This window comes from Archocentrus centrarchus, unplaced genomic scaffold (assembly GCF_007364275.1).
Source record: "Archocentrus centrarchus isolate MPI-CPG fArcCen1 unplaced genomic scaffold, fArcCen1 scaffold_40_ctg1, whole genome shotgun sequence".
Lineage (NCBI taxonomy): Eukaryota > Metazoa > Chordata > Actinopteri > Cichliformes > Cichlidae > Archocentrus > Archocentrus centrarchus.
This window is the reverse complement of record NW_022060266.1, coordinates 1,094,030-1,119,466: the sequence shown is the minus strand read 5'-3', so window position 1 is coordinate 1,119,466 and position 25,437 is coordinate 1,094,030. Positions and strand designations below refer to the sequence as shown.

The following is a 25,437-nucleotide window of genomic DNA, read 5'->3' as shown; positions in this document are numbered from 1 at the left end:
GATTTGGACTATTAAAGTGTTGAAATAATTCAGAAAACAGTTTATAGAACAGTCAAGTGGTCAAATGTATTTTCTCTTGTCATTGTTAGTATTTGGCACTGCCTCCCTGACTGCACATCACTGCTTTAAGACATTCCTTCAGTTTAACTAAGTGATGTGTGTCATCTGGCTTCATTGATAGGTAAAGCTGAGTATCATCTGCATAACAATGAAAATTGATGCAGTGCTTTCTAATAATACTGCCTAAGGGAAGCATGTATAATGTAAATAGAATTGGTCCTAGCACAGAACCCTGTGGAACTCCATAATTAACCTTAGTGTGTGAAGAAGACTCCCCATTTACATGAACAAATTGGAGTCTATGAGATAAATATGATTCAAACCACTGCAGTGCAGTACCTTTAATACCTATAGCAAGCTCTAATCTCTGTAATAAAATGTTATGGTCAACAGTATTAAAAGCTGCACTGAGGTCCAACAGGACAAGAACAGAGATGAGTCCACTGTCAGAGGCTATAAGATTGGCCTATAATTAGCTAAGACAGCTGGGTCAGTGATGGCTTTTTAAGTAGAGGTTTAGTTACAGCCACCTTGAAGGCCTGTGGTACATAGCCAACTAATAAAGACAGATTGATCATTAATCCTACTAAGAGAAACTTCTTTTGTTGAATTAAAATAGCCAAGGTATCTGTAAGATTTTAGCCTCCAACGGTGAGCTGAATTTGTTTGCAGTGGTCACTGTATTGAAAGATTACACTCAGAGGAACAGAGTGCTTTTGGTACACTGGATGATCCACAGAAACAGTTTCTATCAAAAATGACCACAGGTAGAACTAATATCAAAGAATAAATGATTGAACTCTGCCTCTTTATTGTTATGGAAAGTGAAAGAACTTTAGTCCTGTACTTGTTTCTTAGGCCACTGCCTTCATGTTTTAGACAGCTGACTGGGTTCTGTTTTGTTTCAGAACAACAGTTCAAACAAAGATGGAGGAAACCAGAAGGCTGAGTTAGCAGCCATGATTGAAGCTGCCAAATCAAAAATGCACCAGGTGAGAGCTTTGTTCATAGCCTTTTACATCCACTGCTTACTGCTTCTCTGCTTTAGCCTTTATGTGTTTATTCTAACTGATTTTCATATTTGCAGTACAAAGTGAGAGCATACATTCAGATGAAATCCTCCAAGGCCTGTAAAAGGGAGATCAAATCAGTGATGAACACAGCGGGGAACGTGAGTCTACTTTTTAGTGCTAATGTGGAAGGGCTACAGTATTTTGGTCAGGTCGTTGTTTTTTGGAAATCAAATGTCTGAGTGGCACATAATATCATTGCAGTCATCATAATTCACACAAAATTACATGTCGTTTCTACATTGATGATGAGAGAGCTATAACATTGTTAGTTGTCTTGTTAGAAAATGAGGTTTTTCTCTTAAATAAATATTTCTGGGGTATATGATGTGTAGGTAGTGTAGGAAATGAGCACGACTTGCTTCAAAGCTGTCTCTGTCACCCTTCTTTCCCTTATCCCTGTCATTAGTCTGCACCCTCACTATTTCTCAAGAGTAATTTTGAGTATCTGAGAGGAAACTACCGGAAAGCAGTCAAACTGTTGAACAGCTCCAACATCGCAGAACATGCTGGACCCATCAAGACAGGTGACTGATACCTACAAGATCAGTTGACTTTCTAGGATATTCCTAGTTTAAAAAAAAAAACTGTACATGGACTTTTGCTTTGTCTTACCCAGGTTTTGTTGGGATAACTGCAGTTTCCAGATGTTGTCTTCTCTAGAGGTGTAACAGGCTTTAACATTGACATTTTATGAGTTGCTAATTGCTCATGTGTTTTTTTTTCTCATTCAGGTGAATGTGTTCGATGTATGTTCTGGAACAATCTGGGCTGCATTCACTTTGCAATGGGGAAACATAACCTAGGCATTTTCTATTTCAAGAAGGCTCTGCAAGAGAATGACCACACCTGTGCACAGTTGGGAGACGGTAGCAATGGCCAGTGTAAGTCAAGTCAGGTTATTTATATTGCACATTTAAGCACAACAACTATGTGTGGGGTTTTACTTTGGGGCAGTGTGACCTCAGTGGGCCAACTATGTCAAGACAGAGGAAGTAGTGTTAAAATAATTTAAGATATCATCTGCATATAGGTGGTATAGTGGTCTTAGTGTGACAGCTTAATGAGGGGTCCCTGAAAGCCAGCATCAAATAGAGGTACTGGTTTTGAAAAATGCCCCTATTTCTACTTTCTGTTTGAAGAAGAATGACCTTAAAAGTAACTGGCATGTTATTTCATGTACCAGTAAGCCAAGAGATGAAACTAAATCTGATGTGTGACCCAACTCATGAGTTGATCTTGTATGAGACATCACTAACAACTGTTGAAGCCTTGGAAAGGAGGATTAACACTTTCCTTCAGAGATGGCTGTCAGTTCCCAAAAGCTTCATTAATCGACCTGTACAGCTCTGGGAGTAAGTTGCAACTGCCTATAACATCAGTGTTTGATGAGTACAAAGTGGTCAAAGCCCAACACGTGATGATGCTGCATGACAGTAGAGACCAACTGGTTTGCCAAACAGATATCACCATCCGTGCAGGACAGAAGTGGGTACCAACCAGTGCTGTGGCAGAAGCGGAGGCAAGACTATGCCAAAAGGACATTGTGGGGTCTGTCAATCAAGGCAGACTAGGTCTAGGAGTCATAACCAGGGGAAGGTGGAGGGACAGTAATATCAGGGGGTGGCGCAGCCTTGTCCAGGAAGAGCTGCGCCTGGTGGAGGAAGAACATTGTGAAGCAAAGGCAGTGTTCTTGAAAAGCCAACGGAGGTGGTCATACTGGGGTAGTGTTCAAGGCAGGTCTTTGGGGTGGAGGGATATGTGGGGGGTGGATTAAAAGCCCATAAAGTTTCTGGGTCCCAGCCCGTCGCCAATTTGCCCGCATGTCTTCCCCTGTATCTTTCCCCCATTTCCTGTCTCTCTCCATTGCCCATAAAAGCTGCTGTGGCCAAAAATGCAAAAAAAAAAAAAAAGCCCATAAAGTTTCTCCTGTCCTCCACATATGACATTTTACCAACACCAGTGAATCTTCACCGCTGGGGCTGGCTGAGAATCCAGGGTGCACACTGTGTGGGAGACCAGCAAACCTGGAACATGTATTGTCATCAAGCTAGACTGGCCTAGCTGATGGCAAGCTTAGATGGAGGCATGACCAGATATTGGCTGAACTGGCTTCAGGTCTAGAGGAAGAGAGGAGAAAGACCTGTAACAGCAGCACCTTGCTTGATCAGGTTCATTAGTGCAGGGGAGAGTGCTGGCAGGACATCAAGTGGCTCAGGAATTCTGGCATCTGCTGCTGACTGGGAAATGAGAGTTGACCACAAGACAACGTTTCCAGAGGAGCTTACTATCTCGACACTCAGACCAGATAATAGTCCTGTGGTCTAGAACATCTAAGCAAGTGGTGCTATATGAGCTGACTGTGCCATGGTAGGAGAGGATGGAGGAGGCACATGAGAGGAAGCTTTGGAAGTACCAGCTCCCCCCCATCTATGAATGTCAACAAGCGGTGTGGCGAGCCTGGGACATACCAGTGGAGGTAGGCTGCAGGGATTCCCTGCGCAGTCTCTTTGGCGTGTCCAGACTTGACATCAAAGGTCACGGCAGAAGACGTCTTGTAACTAACATTATAAAACGAGCTGAAACAGCATCAAGGTGGTTATGGTTGAAGCACTCTGAGCAGTGGGGGTGGAGCTGAGCATCCGAGGGGCTGCCTCAGGATGCTGGGGTTGGCTGTCAAGCCCTCTGGGAGTATTGTGGGTTCATTGATGAAGCACTGATGAAGGAGGGTACCCACCTCATGACCTGAAGAAAGCCCAAGGGCCCACGCCATAATGGTTGCCAGGGCTTAGGAAGCAGGTGTGGCTGTCACCCTCAAGGTAGCAGCTGGGCTAGCAATCTGATCACATTACAGACTTATCTAATCCAACAGTATATCAAAACACACATTAGTCTGTAGAAGTTCTAAGAGTTGTAGATTGAAGCCTGAGAATGTGTCACTTTTCACCTGGTAGCAAAAGACTGAAATGATGACTCAGAACCCAAACCAGACCAGCCATTATGGGAGAATTGATCCACACTTTGGATGGTAGAAAGCACTGGACTCCCATTCAGTCACGTCTCCTTCACATGATCAAAAATGTATTTTCCATGAAAGCTTGCTGTTGAGTGATCTAATATTTAAAAGAACCATCCTGATTGGAGGCCCTTTGACAGCAGCTTAATGACAGTGGTGCACAGCAACTGTGTTGGTCTTACTACGAGGCTTTCAAGTGATGTACGGTTTAATCCATTGTGTCAAGCACCTCAGGTAGACTTTAATGAATCGGAGCTCACCTGAGATAAACAGTTATTACAGTCGATTCTAGTTTGCTACAACCTCATATCAAAACTTCCACAAAAAAAAAAAAAAAAAAAACCTCTTTAATGCACCACTACACCAACATAAGTATTTGTACTGTGGGATTTCTGCCAGTATATTACAAGCCTGGAAGCCTACTGGGCCTACGTGCCAGGGAATTTTTGTTTTATGGATTGCATTGCACCTGAATTTTATAGAATTAAAAACCAAGACTATCCACTTTAGTCTTTGTTCTTCATTGTTGTCTGTCTGCACCAAAACAGGAGAATCTACTAGTTAGCTGCAATGTGAGGATTGGTAGCAAGCACTTCATAAACAAAGGACTTTATGGAAAAGAGGGTGTTTGAGGCAGGTACACTGATGATTTAACCGACAACCTGAAGTCTGATGCCACACCTTTTTGTTTCTTCATCTAAGGTTGTGTGTACAGACTGTCCCACCCAGTCTACTAGCTGTGTGCTGTGAGGAGAGGCAGTTATGTGCTGTTTAGGGTTTTTATGGTACTGTTGTCGATGTTCCTGGCAACTAATTTCTTAGTCGACTAGACAAGGGCAAAAAAAAAAAAAAGACTAAAAGAAGGAAAAAAAAAAAATTAAATTGATGGTAAATATATGAAAATGCATTACTGCAAATGATGTTTACACGTCATTAAAATACGACAAAATAACATCTGATAAAGGAATAAATTGCAACTTAAAAGTGTGGCAGTTTATTGTGGTGCGCATCATGATCGATGCTCGTTCTATAATTCATGACATTTGTAAGAGTTAAAATCTAAAATGATTATACAGTACAAACATCCATCCATGTTCTTCCTCTGATGTGGGGCGGGGTCGGGGGGCCGCAGCCTGAGCAGTGAAGCTCAGACCTCCCACAGCCTCCTCCTCCAGCTTACCCCTGATTCAGACGTCAGCGCTGGGCCTCTGTAGAGCTATGACGTAACCTACGTAAATGGCCGATGTTGTTGGTGCATTTGTACCTGTGCAGGTGTGTTAATGACCTTTCAGTCACGTCCTGGTGTTTTATATGTGGTGCTGGCTGACAGAAACATAAAAAGCTGGACTTTTTATGTTTTTTTTCACTACTTTGTACAAACGTGGGGGAAGGAGCCGGAAATGAAGGAAATGACGTGTTTCTCAGGAGGTGCGCTTCAGGTTACGCTGTAAATCTTAAATAACTAATGATAGTAGACCTAATAAAATTATTTTCCTATAACAATGTCAAGGCTGCAGCTCTGTCACTCTCAGGGGCTCCAGCGTGGTACCGTGATAGGATGATACCTGTGCAACAAGTCCAGTCACTGCTAATATTCCACAGTCAGCTGTTAGTGGGATTATAACAAAGTGGAAGCGACTGAATGACAGCGACTCAGCCATGAAGTGGTAGGCCACGTAAAATCACAGAGAGGGGTCAGAGGATGCTGAGGGTCATAGTGCACAGAGGCATCATTGTGTCTATCATTTAGAACTATATTTTTGTCCTCTTTTCACTTTAATTAAGCACTTTGTTCTTCACCAAATACTGTCCTGTTACCATACTGTTTTAAACTGTGTGTGTGTGTGTGTGTGTGTAAACCATGCATATGAATGTTTCATGGATGAATCAGTGATTTATCAGCGTTTTCCTGCCTGAATTTGTACCAATAAATTTATAGTTTCCTTAAATATGTAAAGTTGGTTCTTTGCTCACTTGTACGTTATGTGTAAACACAACAGTGGTTCATCCTTTGAGAGGGTCTCAGTACTGTCATCCTCATTATTCACAGTTTCCCAAAAATGCAAATATAGGGTAGGTGTACAGTGTACAGGTGGCATAAGCCTGTTGTTGCACAGTTATTCGGATTCATGAACAAACACACACTGGTGTGTTTGTATTGGTGAAAGGGGCCAATTGTGTTTAAAATAATTCACTGTGAAGTACATTTTCACTTTGTGTATTTCCGTCCTGAGTTTGTCTTAATTTGATTGGTTTATATAGTTCTGATTTATAATCTTTGAAGTTTATAAATTGACTTGTTAAACACACACAGCATCCAGCGCCCTACCTATCGTAGCCTTTACCTGTGTTTCTTTGTGGGTCCCTGAGGTGTGCAGAGTTGTATTGGTATATATTTTTGGTGTTCTTATGCACAAATGTCAGTTATGTGTTCCTCAGTAACAATAAGTCCTTTTCTTTTGTTGTCTTTATTCTGCAGCTAAAAAATTCACAGGTATCCCCATGTGTGCTTTACTAGCCAACAAGCGCTATGAGCTGCTGTATAACTGCGGCATTCAGCTGCTGCACATCGGCAGACCTCTGGCAGCGTTTGAGTGTCTGATGGAGGCGGTTCAGGTTTATCACTCCAACCCTCGGCTGTGGCTGCGGCTTGCAGAGTGCTGCATCTCTGCTAACAAAGGGGTATGTTGATCCTGCCTTCACAGATGAGTTTGTCTCTGTGCATTGTGTTACCTTCCTCTGTCTGTTTTTAAGAATCCTTCCTCCTTAAATTGTTCTCATGTATTTATTCTTTTATTTCATTTCTTTTAATGGAGCCATTTTGTGGATACGGGTCCATAAAAAGTTGTTCTCCTGTCAGATTATTCAGACTGGCCAAACGATCTTTCTTCACTCTAATTTCTAGCATCTTTGAGTGGCTTTGTAAATGTATGAGGGTGAACCTAAAACTGTGTAATAATCTCTTTATGTTGTAATTTCCAGGGCCTGGAGCAGGAAAGCAAAGGTTTGCCTTGTAAAAAAGGAATCGTTCAGTCTGTTGTTGGGCAGGGCTACCATCGCAAGATCATCCTGGCGTCCCAGTCTACACAGAATACCATCTACAGGTCAGTGTCAGCGCCACAAGGCAGCCTAATGAGTTACAGGTTTCTGTTAACTGTCCACTAGAGGGCAGGACTCCTGCCAGTGCTGCAGTACTGGTGGGTAAAACTAACAGGGTGCACAGTATGAACATCTCAGTATGTTGTGTGCAACCAGTCTACATGTAATGATCATCTAATGGGTCTTTACCCAATCTGTGCTCATGCACGAGGTGATGTTTGTTGTGTTACGGGCAATAAGTGGAGATGTGACTGATCGTGAGCTGCTGCATTATTGGCATCCTGTTTTCATCATTATATAATCATTAAGCATTTTTAAGTGCAGTTAATATTTAGCCTGATAGCAGTTTATTATGGGTTAAACTGGCCTCGTGGTCTTTGTGTCTGTACAGTGAGGGCCAGTCAGCAGCTATTCCAGTTGCCAGTATGGAGTTTGCAGCGATCTGCCTGAGGAACGCCCTGCTGCTGCTGCCTGAACACCAGCAGCAAGATGTGAAGATGGAGCACAGCTCCAAGAACTCCAGCCAGTCAGGAAGCACTGAGAGCGGCAGCGAGAACAGTGATGCCTGCAGGTCAGACACATCACTTCCTGAAAGGGAAGTTTAGAAGCCTTTCTGTTTTCACCCACTGTCTGTTTCCATGGAGGTCTGTTTGTGCTCTATCCCTCTGTGTATGTGCGCATCTTACCAATAACTATCTTCAACAAATGAATAAGGAAACCTCACATACTGTGTGTGGATTTACTTTCACCGCTGAGCGTGCTGCAAACTGAACAGGACTCTGCAGACTCTCAATTCATGGCTGTACAGTATGATGGATTTTAAAACAAACAGACACCCATCTTTTTTATATATGCATGAAAATATGCTTTAGTCATGCAGTATCTATATAAAGAAATAAAATCAACACGATAGTGGTAACTAGGGATGGCACGATACCACTTTTTTAGGTCCGATACCGATATTTTATCTGCCGATACCGATACAAATCCGATCTTTTTAAAAAAAAAACAAAAAGATTTCAAATACCTAGATACATTTTACATACATCAACAGTCTCTCACACAACAAAATCAAAATACTTTAGTTGTCCCACGTACAAGACTAAGAACCAGGGTGGGCAGAGCTTTTCAGGCAGTGGAACCAAAGCTCTGGAACTGTTTACCACTCCAGCTCCGTTTAGCTGACTCTGTGGAGTCTTAAAAAAAACAGTTGAAAACCTTTCTGTTTAACCAGGCTTTCTGTTTATTTTTATTCTTTTTCTTTTAATATGGTAATGTTAATGTTTTTAACATGGTGTTTTATCTGGGTTTTTTTGATATTGTGTTTTAATTATTGTACACAGGGTTTCCGCGGGGTAGTAAATGTAGTTTTCACAACTTTGGCGCAATAACCCGGCATTCAAAGACTGGCGTAACCCTCTGGAGTGCACAGACGCGCTGGCGCGTAAAAATGACGTAGCATCGGGACGCTGCTGCCATGAATCGAAAGTGCAGACTTCAAACTATGTACCAGTTTTTAAATTACGTAAATAGGCCAAATACAACCAGAGTTATGGCCAGTAATTTATGCCATGCTTTTTCCTGTATAGTTTCCTCACCTTCGATGCGCGTTTTGTGCAGAAATAAACGGCGAAAACGTGAGTTTCGCTAACAGGAAGTGCTTGCTAGTCAAAACAAAACAAAACAAAACAAAATATTTCCCGACAACCCCCTTCCTATTGGTGGAAAAATGCCCCCTATCAACCAATCAGAAAATTATGCGGTAACACGATGCATTTGGGTGCATTTGGCTGCTGCGGAGCAGGTGAAAAAGTGATAAGAGACAACATTACTGGCAGGATCTGCCTGTGATGGCCCCTCAGTCTTGTGGAGGACAGAAACTGTTCTTTGAGGTGGCATAAATAATTTGTGTAGCATCTTAATGTGAGTCCTGATTGCTCTGCAAATAGTTGTACACAAAAACACCTGAGGCCTTTCCTGCATTTTAATGTGAATAGTTGTATTTAACCTTATTATATTTTTACACAAGTTTTGAAAATGTACAACTTATATTTGCATTTTAATTGTAAAAATAATTCATTAAGCATGTTTCTGATTTTTTTTTTTTTTTTTTTTAACAGTAAAGAAAATGTAACTTTTTCTACTCTTTTATGTTATGTGATTATAAGTCCAATGTGTTAATACAGTATGTCAAAGTGAAAGAATATCTATACAGTCACACACGTGAGGTAGTGCTGAAAAAAAACCATAATGATGCCAAACAAGGCAAGAAACAGTTTCTAAGGTCAACTATGAAGCTAAAAATGAAAGTAGTCAAAAATGGCCAAATATTCCCCGGACCCCAGAGGGTTAAGCTGGGCATGGGGAATGATCGAGAGGCGTTTTGTAAAGTGTGCAGTTCAGCTGACTGCTGCTGTTGTGTTATAAGTGTTTATGTTGAAAAACTGGGGGCTGCGTGAGCGTAATCTTGTAATGCTTTATATTCACAAGCATTCTCCTAAATACGTTTCTACTGCAGGTCTATATTTAGTCACTAATCAGGGATTAAAGTATCAAAAATATTTTGACGGGGAAGGGGTCCTTCCAGTACCGGTCAATCACTAGCTCGCTAGCAGTATGTCTGGGAGCTGAAGTAGAGAAAAAAATAACAGCTGAAATTCTCAGCACAGCGAGCACAACACACGAACACGCAGAGAGCGGTGGAGGCGGAAAAACATGTCAGCGATGATCGCTCAGTGTTAAAGGGAATCCGTCGCAGTGAAGGAGAACTGAGGGGTTATTTCCTGATCCACTCCATTCCAGTAGGTGGCAGTAATGCAGCTCTAAACTGGTTTGTTCAACCGCAGACCACAAGAAGAAGAAGACGACGGAGAACTGTAATGCAGCTAATGTGGATCGGATCGGATTGCAGTTTTTATTTCTTTCCGATATCCGATCCAGTAATTTAGGCCAGGATCGGACCGATACTGAATATGAGATCGGCGCATCCCTAGTGGTAACAGTGCCATTTTTGGAACAGAGCATTGGAGGTCCAAATATTGACTGTACTTGGTGCTTTTCTGCTCTGAGCTTCTTACTCCAAGCACCCATCCACATGGACCTTCATGCAGTGCTTTATTCTATGCCCGCTTTTTTTTAAAAAATAAAAATGAACTCTTATTAAACAGTTCACGCAGATAGGGACAATCTGATGGATTCATAGGATGTTGAATAGGCACATAAATGGAACACACAGAGCTCAGAATGGTATTGGGAACACTGAAGGAGGTCAAAGCCTCAGCTGCTGGCTCAGAGTGGTCCACTAAGACCTCAGACCAGGCAGAGCAACCTGAACGCTGCCTGGAGTGACTGAGAAAGCCTGACACTCAGTGCCCCATACATGGATACTGTGTGGGGCAGATACAAGGCTAACAGTGCACTGATACCTGTCATCAGGAACTCAGTGGGGCTGTGGCACAAGTCAAGCATGGACTATACTAAGGTGCGCTGCACACCTCCACTTCCCCAGCCAGATCATCACAAAGAGCAGATACAGGTGTAGATTCAGGAGTGGAGTAACCGTGGGATAACATAGAGAGGGAAGATGATCTGGACTGAATGGGTGGAGTTACCTGGATAACTTGATCTCAGAATGTTTTCTGATGCAATGCTGAGAAATAATGATGTTGAATTGTGGTATACTCAGAGTTGGGTATGTACTCTGATGAAGTTATTGGTGTGTTTTGCAGTGGAAAAGGTCAGGAGGCTGATAAGTTTCTGTCTGCTGCTCCGTCTTCTCCTCTTAGAAAACAAGAGGTAGAAAACCTCAGGTAATGTCGAGCTTTGCTCATTCAGCTAACCTCACATCAGAGTGCCGCGCACTAATCCATGACTGTTTGAGTAGGTGCTCCATCCTGGCCTGCAGTAGCTACGTAGCATTGGCGCTGGGAGACAACCTGATGGCTCTGAACCATGCTGAGAAGCTGCTCCATCAAACCAAGGTGTCTGGATCTCTCAAGTAAGTCCTTTCTTACACAAATGACTAACCTTACAGAATAAGAACAGCAGGACTGTTGCTGATAAATAAATCTGAAACTATTTAAAAAATTAAAACATAAATACTAGGGGTGGGACTTTAACGCGTTAATTTTGATTAATTAATTACAGGGAAATTAACGCGTTAAAAATTTTAACGCACTTTAATCGCACTTTGCACCATGGAACGTTTCTCAGTGCACGAGTTCCCGGCATACAGATTATATCGACGCACAATGTCCAAATTAGGGGCCGCATCCTGCGAAGGACCCGGCCCACGTCTTTCGCAGCCCACAAAGGCCGGAAGTGAGCAGCTAGCCTTCATATCAGCTGCCGTCACCTCTGTGTAGCTCATGTCGCCTAGCAACCGTGAGTGTGAAGCACAGCTGTGTAAAAGCAGCTGTTAAACGGAGAACGAACTTTTTCTCCTTTTTGTGGTTTAATTTTAAGTCTTTAATTCAAAATAAGCTGTTAAAACAAGCATAACACATTTCAACATCAAGGAATACAGCTGAGAGAATGATTAATTTCCAACTATAACAAGTGAGACATTAATGTTGAATAAAACTATCCAGTTATGATGCCTAACTTTAATTTCAGGTGTTTGCTTATCACAGGAGCACTTCCACCCTTTATTGGTCTGTGTAGCAGACTGGTGGGAAAATAAACAATATTTTGAAGTTTAAGCTTATGTATATTGATTCATTCATCAACTAAACTTAAATTAATATTTATCATGTCAAATATTGAAATGCGATTAACATGCGATTAATTTCGATTAATTAATTACAAAGCTTGTAATTAATTTGATTAATTTTTTTAATCGAGTCCCACCCCTAATAAATACAAATAAAGTCTGACGTAGGCACAGAATTGTGTGGATTTGAGAGAAAGAAAAAGACATCATGTATGTGTGCACATGAACTGTTCAATAGGTCTTCCTTTGCTTGAGTTCATTAACTGCTGTCTGTTTCTCTGCGGTGTCTTTAGGTTTCTTGGTCACCTCTATGCTGCTGAAGCCCTCATCTCATTGGACAGAATCTCTGATGCAATCGCTCACCTCAACCCAGAGAACGTCAGTGACGTGTCAATGGGAGTCCTGATGAGTGAACAAGACCAGGGTGTGTGGGTTTAAATCATGACTCAGCAAAACCTCTGCTGTAGTTTTGGTTCCATCTAACAGCTGCTTTTCCTTCTGCCAGCAGGGTCTGACAAAGGAGACGAGCCTGTCGAACCTTGTAAGTTTACATTATTAAGTATGTATGCTTTTAAACCATTTATAAATATAATATACAGCATTTAAACAGAAATAACCTAAACTCGTGTAAAGCATCTGACACAAAGTGTCCAGAAAGAACCAAAGCTTGTAGCTCTCAGAGCAGCAGGAAATTCAGAAGACTGTAAAAAGTGTGTGTGTGTGTGTGTGTGTGTGTGTGTGTGTGTGTGTGTGTGTGTGTGTGTGTGTGTGTGTGTGTGTGTGTGTGTGTGTGTGCGTGCGTGCGTGCGTGCGCTGCAGCAGGGAAGCAGACTCCTCTGTGTTACCCCAGCAGTGTGACCTCAGCTCGGGCCATGATGCTCTTCAACCTGGGTAGTGCGTACTGTTTGAGGAGTGAGTACGACAAGGCCCGCAAGTGCCTGACTCAGGTAACCATGGTAACGTCATGTGACTCAGGTCATTTCTAGGACCTGCTGAGCTCACAGAAGAGACCTGCAGTGATGTCATGTTTGAGACCAGAATGGTTACTGATCAGCAGAGGTGGGAAGTAATGAAGTACAAATTAGGGGTTGCACGACTTAAGATTGTTTAAGGTCAAAGTCAACATGATAAAAGTCGACAGCGACTAGTCGCTATGACGTCATACGAACTCGAGACACGATGCTTTGCAGTAACTTACAGGCTTTATTACCCGTATTCACAGATAAAACATTTGTTGTGTGAAATTCTGTTCCCCCGTGTCAGAGAGCGCAGTCACCGAGGCGGATCCGACAGTCTTCACGGCACTCTGGTAATGTGGCCCAAAAAAGGTGCTCAAAATCCTTTCAAGTGACTGAGCATCACAGTCGTACTTTTGTTGTACTTCAGCACAGCTTTGCAGATTTGGCACGTAACGGTAGTTGAACCAGAAGAGTCATCTTTAGTAAAATGCTTCCACACTGTTGATTTTCTAGCTGTTCGGCCTGCTCCTCGTCCTCGCCTTCCAACTGTTTGGAATCCATTTTGTCGCCAGCAGTCATGTGACTGCGCCTAGTCGACGTGAAATTTAAAACCTCGCGAGATTACCTAGAATCGACTACTCGACAACTCGACTAGTTCATGCAACCCCTAGTACAAATACTTTGTTACTGTACTTAAGTAGATTTTTCAGGTATCTGTACTTTACTTGAGTATTTATTTTTCTGAGTACTTTTTACTTTTACTCCGTACATTTTTACACAAGTATCTGTACTTTCTACTTGTTACATTTTCAAACAGACTCGTTACTTTAGGTTTGAGAAAAGTTTGTATTTCCGGTCAGTGTGCCGTCAAACATCCAACCATCTGATGAAGGAACAATAACACATAAGAGACAATCGTACTGGCGTGTCCTCCGTCACCGGGCTTATCACATACAAAGACATGACAGAGTTAAAACCATATAATTAATGTATCATTTATAGCGCTATAATCAGGGGTTACAGTGGGCCGGACTGAGGGCAGTTGTGCTCGCAGTACTTCAGCATCTTCGCTAGTCCTACAGAAGAGGAGCAGAAATCAAAGGAGTATCTTTTTGCAGGTAAATGCGACGTTTCTAAATGCTCATCAAATATCAGCAAACACACAAAGTGTGTGCAGTTTGTCACACAGTGTGTCTGCTAGCTAAAAGAAGAGCTGCTGTGTTTCTGGGAGAGCAAAGAGAGAGAAGTTCACTCAGAGATGGAGAAAGAGGAAGGAGAGGTTAGATTTAAAGGGAAGGACCGCTCAGTGACATCTGATAAACTGGAGATTTAAAGCTGACCTTTTAAAATCGGATCCTGGATCTGTATATGATGTGAAGTTGATGTGTTTTCATATTGTGAAATTGTCCAGTAAAACAAACTGAGCTACACTAACTTTGTGTTATTACTGCAGTTTAGTGCAGGATAAACAGGTTAGTTTGCTGTATTGTGGGGAGTGTACAGTACAGCTGGACTGGTGCACAGCAGCTGTGATTGTTCATGCTTATTGTTGCTGATGACGCTGAGATTCAGTCACTGAATTCAACCTTTATACCAACTGGATGCTGTCAGTGTGGGGGGTGGATCAGCCCAGATAGCTGGTGAAACACTGGGTTACATCTGGTTGGAGTCAGTGGTGCGAATCCACACAGAGCAGTAAGCCTCAGAGCAGCAGCAGCAGCTCCACACAGAAAATCTGCTGGAGCTACAATAGAAATGATTGAGAGCTGTGATTCTGCTCCCCACACTGAGCCACTGCAGCCTATTCTAGGGTCCCCCCTCCACCTGCTGAATCCCACTGTAACCCCTGACTGTACTCAGCTTTCTGTTCAGGTGAGGCAGAGTCACCCTCTAATGTAGGTAACAGCAAACAGAGCTTTTTAAATCCTCTTTTTCTCCTGTTCTACAGAACAGTGTTCATGCTGAACGCATTCATTAGAATTTAGATTGAAGTAATGTTTGTATTCTCATATAATATTATTTTATTATTGCATTAATATAACACAAGGTTCAGTTAGCTTTACACAAAGATATCAGGTACAAACTGGAGCTTGAAAAAAAAAATAGGTCAAACATCTTCAAGAAACAAAAGTCCAGTTGCTCTTTTTTTTTGTTTTTTTTTTCCAAGCTCCAGAGACTTTCCTGACCTACACACAGGGTTTGCACAGGTGCTGGAAATCCTTGAGAATGCTTGGATTTATATGTTGTCCTTTCAAGGTTTGAAAAGTGTTTGAATTTTCGATATAGTGCTTGAAAGTGCTTGAAATTATAACCGCTTTTTTTTTTTTTAAATAAAAATAACTCTTATTAAACAGTTCGCTTATGAAACGGAGAAATAAAATGAGTCAGGAAGTCTAAAATTCAGCCTGGCCTGCATGTCTGTTTTAATGAGTGTTGGCTGGAAAGCTGCAAATTCCAATTATGGAGAAGACGAATGTGGAACTCAAGATCAAGATTCTGTATTTGTCTCCCTTGGGAGAGATTTGTCTTGGTTTAAAAAGAAGATGAAGAAGGTACCTCTGCACAATAAAACCACCGCTAAATCACATAAATACAATAAAAACAAGAAAACAGAATAATTCACATAGAACTGTAAATATAAAACCAATATACAATTTAAGAAACTATCCAATTTGCTGTGTGTACTTCATCATGTTAGCTCATTGATTAGCTTAATTGATATGAATGTTTGTACCTGCTGTATTTACATAGAGGAACCCTGTACCTCCTTCCTGAATTCAGCAGCACATACTCTGTGTGCAGAACATGGAGCTGTCAGTCAACATGCTATCTGCCTGACCAATAACTGCTCGGTCAAAGAGTTCCTGAAGGATGGGGGGAGTGTGACCCATCATTTTGCCCGCTGTTTTCATTGGATTATGGATTTGCATTTTGGATTTAACTGTTAGATTTCCAAACCAGCTAGTTAGACCGTACCGGAGTACTGACTCCATTGTTGCTCTGTAGAAAATGACCATTATGTTTTTACAAACTCCGAATAACCGCAGAAAATGAAGATGCTGGTGGACACCGTGGCAACATGTGTGTGTGCCAGCTCAGGTCACTGTCAGTGTGAACACGGAGGTATTTGTATGAGGTCACCTGTTTAATGGCTTCATTGTGGATGATCACAGGGTTCTGGTCACCAGCTGATCTGGGATCCAGCAGCATCTCAACAGTCTTGCAGGTGTTTATGTGAGTTTATGGTTATCACACCAGGTCACACACCTCTTCCTTGGTGAGCAGACTGAGAATGACGGTGTCATCGGAAAACTTCACAATGTGCTGATTTAACGCAGAACTGACAGTGTACAGGGTAAATAAGAATGGAGAACTGACGCACCCCTGGGGGGCGCCAGTGCTGCTTACCAACAGGCCACAGAAAGTCAAATTTAATTCTACTTTTTCAGATACATTGGTCAGGAAAGAGTGGTACCACCTGATTAAAAGGGGTTTACATTCATCTGCACCAACTTCTCAAGGAGCATGTGCGGCTGAATAGAATTAAAAGACCTGAGTCACATATAGGAGTCATTAACAGGACTCTGGAGAACCTGACTGCATACTGAGGAGGTAATTCAGCCATTTGACTCAGGTGTGCTGGATCAGGGACACATCTAAAACCTGCAGGACTCTCCAGGCCTGGAGTTGAAGAGCCCTGCTATACACAGACATCAGGTACAAACGTCCTCCAAAGAACTACTTTTACTTTTACTCTGAGTACATTTCACAGCCTCTACTTTTTACTTGAGTAAAGAAGTTGAACCAGTACTTCAACTTTTACCAAGCAGTTTTAACACAAGTATCAGTACTTCTACTTAAGTACAGTGTGTGTACTTTTGCCACCTCTGCTGATCAGCTTTGTGTTGTAGTTCCTTTTTCTGGTAGACAAACGTCCAACAAGCCTTTTTTTACTTTGAACCGTGTCAGCTCTGCTCTTTACTCTGACAGCTACGTGCTGTCATCATGCTGTAACCTGCTCAGCTGCCCACTCACAACGTCTCCATCAGGAAGCTTCATAAGAATCCCACCACTGTGAAAATTTACAGCTCACTGTTGTCCTTTGTGTTGTCATCAGGCTGCATCCATGATGAACAGCAAGGAGATCCCACCTGAAGCCATCCTGCTTGGAGTTTATCTGGAGCTGCAGAACGGTCAGACTCACAAGGACACACACAGCTGAACCTGTGATTGTAGTTGATCAGTTAATAGGTCATGCATCTGTGGCTCCTAACTGGAGCAGCAGTCAAAGGTTTATTTACAGGGTGGAGACCCAAGCTGAAGATATCACAGCTCAGCCTGAGGACATACATGATAACGTTTGACATTCAGTTCTGATACCGGCTCTGTGCACTCTGCAGCCTCTCAGCCAGCTTCATCAGGTTGTCGCCTGGAGTTGTAAGAAGCTCCCACAGCTGGTTTACACATGTGGAAAAAATTATTGGTCTTCATTACCTGTTATAACTGAGATTTACTATTAAATATGAATCTGACACACTGAGCTAACATTAACTCTCAGGAGCCATGAAAGGACAGGGAGCCTGGTGTGATAACAGAGCTGCATCATTACCTGATACAGACATGGACACACCTGTTGGTACCCCTCAGGTACAGAAAGAGGCCCACAGTGGTCACTGAAATAACTTGAAACTGACAAAAGTCATACGGTATAAAATTAACTGATGAAAATGAGACATTGCTTTTGACTTATGGTTCAGCAGAATCATTTTAAAAAAACAAACTAATGAAACTGGCCTGGACAAAAATGATGTCACCCCTGGAAAAGATTAAAAATAAGTTGACCGTAGGGACATGAAAACTAAGGTGTGTCCTGTTTTTAGCTGCCGTTCGCAGACTCCTGTCGACACTTATGAAGTGCAGTTTCTCAGAAAGCGTTGGTTGGTTAGCACTGCTGCTGCACAGTTAGAATCTGGAAGGCCTGGGTTCAAGTCCACCTCTCTGTCTGTGTGGAGTTTGGTTCTCCCCGTGTCTGCGTGGGTTTCCTCCCACAGTCCAGAGACATGCAGTTACTGGGGTCAGGGTAACTGGTCACTCTAGAGTGACCAGTTCAACTGCCCATAGGTGTGGCTGTTGTCTGTCTCTCTGCGACAGGCTGGTGACCTGTACAGGTGTACCCTGCCTCTGGCCCTATGACAGCTGGGATAGGCTCCGCCCCCCCTCACAGCAGGTCACTGTGCTTTCATGGCTCCTGAGAGCTAACCTGAAGCCTAAATACAGTTATCAAAAACCATGTTAGCTCAGTGTGTCAGTAAATCTCAGTAACAGATAATGAAAACTGTGGATGAGGATCGGTGGCAGGAAACCACAGGCGGAGACGCCTGTTCGGTGTCACAGGTCATCTGTTTGTCTGTGTAAACGGTGAAAACAGCCCGACCTGTGTCTGACTGTCTGACCTGCTTCAGTGTCTGATGTGAGTGTTTGAGGCTATCTGATCCTAATCCTCTTTGCATCTCCAGGAAACACTCAGCTGGCTCTGCAGATCATCAAACGGAACCAGCTGCTGCCCCCCACGCAGCAGAGGCTCTCCCCGGACTTCCGCAAGAAACCCATCCAGCCCTTCCAGTTATCCTCATCTTTTACACCAGCCCAAAGGAAATGACCCCCCCATACAGCACCCTGCTGAGCCACTGCGTCTCAGCACCGGCAGCTGTATGAACTGCAGGAGTGGCTCCTGGGCTGCTGAGGAGAGAAGAACTCCGTCTGTGTTGTTGTCAAATGACTGAGAACTGCCTTTTCATTTTCTGACTGTGTAAGCGTGCAAATAAATTGTTTACTGTAACACATGTGGCTCTGTTCATGTTTGCCAGGAAGGCTGTGGAAGCCCAACAGAACAGTGAGTAGAAACATGGTCTGTGTTTCTACTTTTAACGCCAGCTCTTTGAGCTTCAGTGGAAAACCTGCAAAAATTAGACATCAGAGGGAAAAATGCACACACTGTATACAGGACACTGTTGAATAATAATAATCTGGGAAATGTGTTGATAAATGTAACCCTGCCTTCCTGTCTTTATGAAATGATGTGAAAATTGCTCCATTTAAACCAGCACAACATTGTTGCTTTCAGGCGTTTGTACTTGAACAGCCACAGAAAGCTGGCTGAGAGTAGAGCCATTGTTGTGTGTGCGCTCCTTTTACCTCGGTCACCTGTAAAAGTCCACCTGCTCGAGCTGCACCTGTGTGCCGGGGTGGGGGCTGCATCTCGTCCCTGCGCTGGAGCGGCTGTAACATAAGACGGTGTTCCCAGCAGTCCTGCTGAGCACAGCACCAACTTCATTGTAACCTCTGAAGAATAAATGTATATAAAAACTCTGTACAGTAGTTTTCATTGATTGGTAGAAAATGGCAAGTTTCATTTCAAAGTTTCTTTTGAGTGTATATGAATAAGTCATCTGTATATTTATATGCAAACAAGTGTACCTGTGCATGTATGTGTATTGGTACACTTGCATGTGTCTTTGTATATCTTCTGCTAATGTCCAACCTTTCAGTAAAGGGTGCGATTATAGGATTTTGTATCTTTCCATTCACTGTATGAAGTCACTGATTCTAAGTTCCATTTAAAGGATCAAACTTAAATCTCAGGATTTTGGGGGGCTGTAAGCATATATATGATGTATCCTCCAAATCCTGTAGAAAAAGACAGTCTGCACACCGGGACGAGTGTTCCAGTGTGGGGACTCTTTTCCTGCTGATATCCTTGTTCCTGCACCCCTTCAACTGCTGGATGTGCGTTTGGCTTGTACAACTCCTCCAAATCCTGCCACAAGGAGAATACAGTGGGAGGAGCCAGGCTCCTGAAGTGGCTTTAAATGTACTTAGTTTTAAATTCAGTAGTACATAAAGTGAACAGGTCAGCTGTTCTCTGTAGGACCAGAAGGGTTTCTGCACCCCTGGTGGTCATTAAAGAGAATGCAGGTAAAAGTCTTCACCTGTGGCTTCACTGAGCCCAGTGCCCTCCCTCTGCTGTCAGCCAGTCTGCATCAGTGCAGAAATCTATAAAGACCTTCAAACATTGGTTCAGCTGTTTTCCAGATATATTTGAAACTTTCATGTAACATGTCCATGTCGTGAACTCATACAAACAGGACGGGAAACGGAAACGATATCAATGAAATTAAAAAAATAGAGCGTGACAGTTTGCTCACATGGAGGAGGAGGTGGGTCAGTCCAGCTCATTTTCTGCTGCAGCGTCTCTGAGTGCCCAAAGTGTGGACACATCACACCTGTGTGAAATGTTAGCTTCATATCTAAAAAAAACTTTAAAGATATCTTTTTTTTTTTTTAAACCCATCTTCACCGCATCGTTTCACACGCTCTTGTCAAGATGACAACACTCCCAATTCTGGACTATGGTGACATCATCTACAAAATGGCATCAAGCACTGCTCTCAGAAAACTGGACACTCTTCATCACTCAGCCATCCGCTTTGCCACTAATGTGCCTTTCCACACTCATCATTGTGACCTCTACAAACTGGTGGGCTGGCCCTCCCTTCTTACCCGGCGGCTCCATCACTGGTTTCACTTCATCTATAAGACGATCCTGGGCAAGACACCACCTTATCTGTCATCTCTTCTTCATGCAGCCCATAATAAATATCGAACAAGGTCAAGTGAATACATTAACCTCACCATCCCCAATACCTCGACTGTCTTTGGCTGCAACTCCGTTCGCTTTGCAGCAGCAAATGACTGGAACACTTTACAAAGAGCCCTCAAACTTGCAACTTTAACGTCTCCTACTACTTTCAACAGATCATGCTGACCACCCCAGATGACACTAATTTACATACACACACACACTTTCTCCTATATGTACTCATACATGCGTACAATCACACAAACACGTTAATGTCCCCTCTCCCCCTTTATGCTAACTCATCTATTCTTCTTCTCATTCCTGTTTTTATCCAGTTATCATTTACATGCATGCTCCATGTTAAAGCTCTGATTTATTGATTGATCGATTGCTTTTGGTATGTTTGTATGTTTATATGTTTATGTGTATTTATGTGTAGTGGACCTGATTCAATTGGGCCTCTCGGCCAGGTCATGTTTGTAAATGAGAACTGGTTCTCAAACATTTTTACCTGGTAAAATAAAGGTTTAAAAAAACACACTGAAATCTGAGACACATGTTTGAGCACACAATAATACAAAACTATTAGTCTCAGAGGCATAAAGTTACATTTCACAAGAATGCAAAAGAAAATGTTTTTGAATATTTTTCAACATGAAATTCTTTTTAATGCCAAAATCTAAATAAAATGTACCATACACGTTTCAGCAGTAAACTGCAAAAAATGCCAGATGTAGCAAATATGATACAAATTAAAACTCAAATCAATATAAATACTGCACTTTAAAAACTTTATAGTTTTCATTAAATATTGTTTGATCCAGGTAACTTGAATTTACTGAGAGAGCTGAAATCTATGAAGTCCAACCCGCCGCTCTACAAGGCCTTTAGATTTCTGCATAGACTGCAATTGACTTTTTTTTACAACATCTTATTAACACAATTACAAAGTGAATCATGAACATGTAATTGAGCAGCGTATGCTACATGAGAATGAGAAACCTTCCACCTCTGTGAGCACATCTCTGGCCCTGAAGGAGCGCTCTGACCATGCTGAGAGAAGGCTGAGGTCAGTGCTGTGTCTGTAGCTCAGGAGGTAGAACAGGCCACGCACTCACGTGAAGGTTGGTGTGAATGAGGCATGTGCAGAGTAGAAAACCAAGCCGTTTACTTGGAAGTATAAAGATTACTGCAGTAGTGCAGTAGTAGTTGCTGCCTTCCAAGTCTAAGAGCAGCAGCAGAGCTCTGCTCTCCCCTCTCGAGCTAGAATATATTATTATAACACAAACGGTCCTCGAGCTTTATTTTAGCGAGCTTGTTCTGTACCTATTCCAACTCATTCGAGGACCTCCGCTGGTTTGGAGGCTAAACATACTTTTTTCCTCTATGCATTTCAATTTGAGCTTTGTTATTATTACAGTTTCAACAGTTACATCATAGGAATGCTTACAAACCTAAAGATGGAACTATTTCCAGGAAGAATATTAATGTCTAAGTGATAAAGGAATATAAATGTGGACAGTCTTATGAGCAGATAAAGGTAGAATATCTGTGACAGCACTTTTAGAGTCCTCAGAGATACGTTAATAATCTGTGATGTAGTCCTGTCAGTTAAATTTAATCTATGTGTGAGCATATTTATCTGAGAACTACAAGAGTCCGTTTTTAAGGTCAAACTATTACGTAGTTAAAATTTGCTATTTCAAACACAATGACTTCATGAGGGCGGCCTGAGGGCCCGACGTCCTCTACTGGAGGGACACACAGACCTCTACAGGCTAGGCAACAGCACCCTGACTGCCATCAGGTATCAGGATGAACTCCTTGGCCCCCACTGTCAGACCCTTCACTGCTGCAGTGGGTCCTGGTTCCTCCTGGTTCCTCATGTGATGAGAGTATGCAGGCAGTTCCTGGAGGATGAAGGAGCTGATACCACTGAATGACCCAGTGGAACACCTCTGGGACATTATGTTTAGGTCCAGCCGACGCCATCAGGTACTGCCCCAGACTGTCCAGGAGCTCAGTGATGCCCTGGGAGGAGATCCCCCCCGAACACCATCCATCATCTCATTGGGAGCCCCAGTGTTGTCATACATGCATATAAGGATATGTATGTCACACCAACAACTGAGTACTACTTTGAGTTGCTGGTTGGTAAAATGGACTATCCTGCTGCATCATCTTTTCATTTGATTTTTGGGATGTTGTCAAATTCATTCCTCTGAAGGCTGATCATTTTGATCCCCATCAGATGAGCTTTTCATTCCTGTCATGTCTGGCAGTTTTTGCAATCGGAATATGATCCGAATGCTCTGGTGTACCAAACATATTTGCTTTTCCAAGAATAGCTCTGTAAGTTTTCCAATAGGCTACTCTTGTTAATGTTTGTATTTTAATTTTATTTTATTTATTTACAGCAGGCCTGACAGGTAAAGGAAAGGGTAGGAAAAGGAGTGAGAAAGAAAAGAAAAAAACAAAAAACAAAACAAAGGTGAGAAAAGAATAATCAAAGAATCATATCCACACATATACATACACATCCACATATCTACACATGCACATACACACACACACAATCCTGCTGTTGCTTGCAAATAATGTGTGTATGTGCCTCTGTCATGGAACGTACTCACCAATGGGGACAAGAAACTGCAATCATGCCCCCCGTGATCCAGAGGTGAACAGGGAAGGACCCAGGGGACGCGGCCTATCCACGGCCCACCAGGAGCTCAGAAGACGAGAGGCCACACATCCCGATGGCAACTGCGCACACACCCCAGAGGAGGAAGGAGGGAGACCCCAGACGGAGCCCCTCACGGTCAAACGGCAAGAGTCCAGAGAGCCAGAGGCAATGAGCAGCCAACCCCCGCCGCAGGCCGGCACCCCCCGCACGAGCCGCGAATGCCCCAAGGCCCCAGGCGCCCGAGAACCGCCCGACACCCAGCAGAGCCCCCCCACACCAAAGAGGTCCGAGCCACCCCCAGGCCACAACCGCCAAGGGAGCGGGCCAAGAACCACGCCAAGACATCCGGTCATGAACCCCGGGACCCACGGGCACCCGACACCCCAGGGGCGGCAGTGGCAACCAGTGGGAAGCAGCAGGAAGTGGTAGGGAGTGATAGGGAGGGGTGACTCCCACCCTCCGTAACCATGTCCCACAGGTGCCAAGGCTCAGCAAGCCACAGACCCAGGCCCTGCTGTCCACACACACACACGCCCACACACATGCACACACACGCACACACAAATCATATACTCATACTCACACATATGACCGTCACACATTCATGCGCACACACACAGCACTTACATTACCAGCACAGAACCAGTGGCACCCCGGTGAAGCAGCCAACCCGGCCCCAAACCACTAGCCAGTCCCTACCCCAGGCAGGGTGCATGAAACTGGGGTGTGGAAGACCCACCCTCCCCCTCCTTCCACTCAACGTGTTTGGAGTGATTTGTTGGGTGTATGTGAGTGTATGTAGTGGGAAGAATATGTATGTGTGTGTGAAAGCTACAGTGCTATTAAAATTGGAGGGACAGATGTGATGAGCACTGAGCAACAGCGCCCATCCACACCACCCCCCAAGGCCCTCAATGGCTAAGATGTAAATAAAATTGAGGAGCAGTGAACAGAGGTGGGGTCACCTCAGCAGCTCCACACACTGACCACTGTGTGACACACCTGCCCCCCAAGGCCCTATGTGTACTATGATGTGTTGTGAGCTGTATGATGTAATTAAAAAGGCAGAGTGGGACATCACACAACGTAGCGAGCAGAGCCAAAGAGGTGACCCTACTCACCGCAGCACGAGCCCCCCCCTCACCCAAGACCCTACGTGTGTGTGATGTAATGTTTGACTGAGTGGGAGGAGGGGGAGGGCCAGGATATTTAAGACCGGGGGTAGAGAACTAACCCCAGAAGAAGAGAGCCAGCAAACTGCTGGCTCACTAAGCACCCCAGTTCCCTACACCCAACCACAGTGCAGGGAAGGCAGGTCCAGGGCCTGAAGTGGCCACACCCCCCAGGGCACCACCGTGCCCCAGGCCAGCACCCACAGTCCACACCACAGACAAGCACAACATAAAAACACCCCCCCACGCACACACATACAAAAGACAACAAATATCACACACATATACACACACACACCCACCCACCACACACATATAAATATCTCATACACACACAGACACACACAAATATCTCTCTCTCTCTCTCACACACACACACACACATACAAATGTCTGTCACACACACACACAGACATACACAGACACACACATTGGTCCTGAGTCTGGGACCAACCGGCCCCCTGTGGGAAACTACTGCTCCCTCATCTGCGTGCCCCACCACCCCAAAGGATGTGCGGGCACCCCAGAATCCCGGAGTGACGGCCAGACATCTCGACACGAGCTTTTCATTCCTAACACATTACCCAGTCCATATGAGTGTAGCATGATACCTGATGCCACTGAGATCTGATGTGCTTTCAAAGTGCTCAGTTTTAGCAGGTTGCAGTATTTAAAAGTACTGTTACTCTTTGTGTTTGTGAGCACAGTTTGAGTGGTTCAGAGTATGATGTGGTTGAGGTGGAAATAGGATGCAGAAAAGTTCAGGAGGGCGAGAACGATGATGGGACCAGAGTCAGCGGCAATAAGAAGTTATTAGTTATTTTAATGAGAGCAGTCTCGTGCTGTGGTGTGCTCTGAAACCAGACTGTAAAGGTTCATAGAGGTCATGGTTAGACATATATCGCTAGAGTTGGATAGTCACTGCTCTAAAAAAGAAAAAAGTAAAACCTCAGCTTTATTTTGGGCAGGAGGATAAAAAGGACAGTATTAAGCCTAATCTTAAAAATAGAGAGGGTGTCTGTCTCCTG

The 25,437-nt window shown here is 43.4% G+C and overlaps 1 protein-coding gene across 3 annotated transcripts in view; it reads left to right on the top strand.

The window, feature by feature from the left end:
• The window catches only part of cnot10 (CCR4-NOT transcription complex, subunit 10), a 28,550-nt gene extending 9,069 nt beyond the window's left edge, over window positions 1–19,481 (top strand). For 2 of the 3 annotated variants that reach the window (XM_030724674.1, XM_030724676.1), the window contains exons 6-19: window positions 969–1,052; window positions 1,148–1,231; window positions 1,540–1,657; window positions 1,865–2,014; window positions 6,626–6,828; window positions 7,129–7,250; window positions 7,637–7,816; window positions 10,974–11,054; window positions 11,129–11,242; window positions 12,250–12,380; window positions 12,462–12,497; window positions 12,776–12,903; window positions 17,033–17,108; window positions 18,432–19,481. In XM_030724674.1, coding sequence (XP_030580534.1) covers window positions 969–1,052; window positions 1,148–1,231; window positions 1,540–1,657; window positions 1,865–2,014; window positions 6,626–6,828; window positions 7,129–7,250; window positions 7,637–7,816; window positions 10,974–11,054; window positions 11,129–11,242; window positions 12,250–12,380; window positions 12,462–12,497; window positions 12,776–12,903; window positions 17,033–17,108; window positions 18,432–18,574 — 1,650 coding nt within the window. In that variant the 3' untranslated portion in view covers window positions 18,575–19,481. The remainder of the gene's footprint in view (window positions 1–968; window positions 1,053–1,147; window positions 1,232–1,539; window positions 1,658–1,864; window positions 2,015–6,625; window positions 6,829–7,128; window positions 7,251–7,636; window positions 7,817–10,973; window positions 11,055–11,128; window positions 11,243–12,249; window positions 12,381–12,461; window positions 12,498–12,775; window positions 12,904–17,032; window positions 17,109–18,431) is intronic. The other variant, XM_030724675.1, reaches the window with a different exon arrangement.
• The last annotated feature ends 5,956 nt before the right edge of the window (window positions 19,482–25,437 follow it).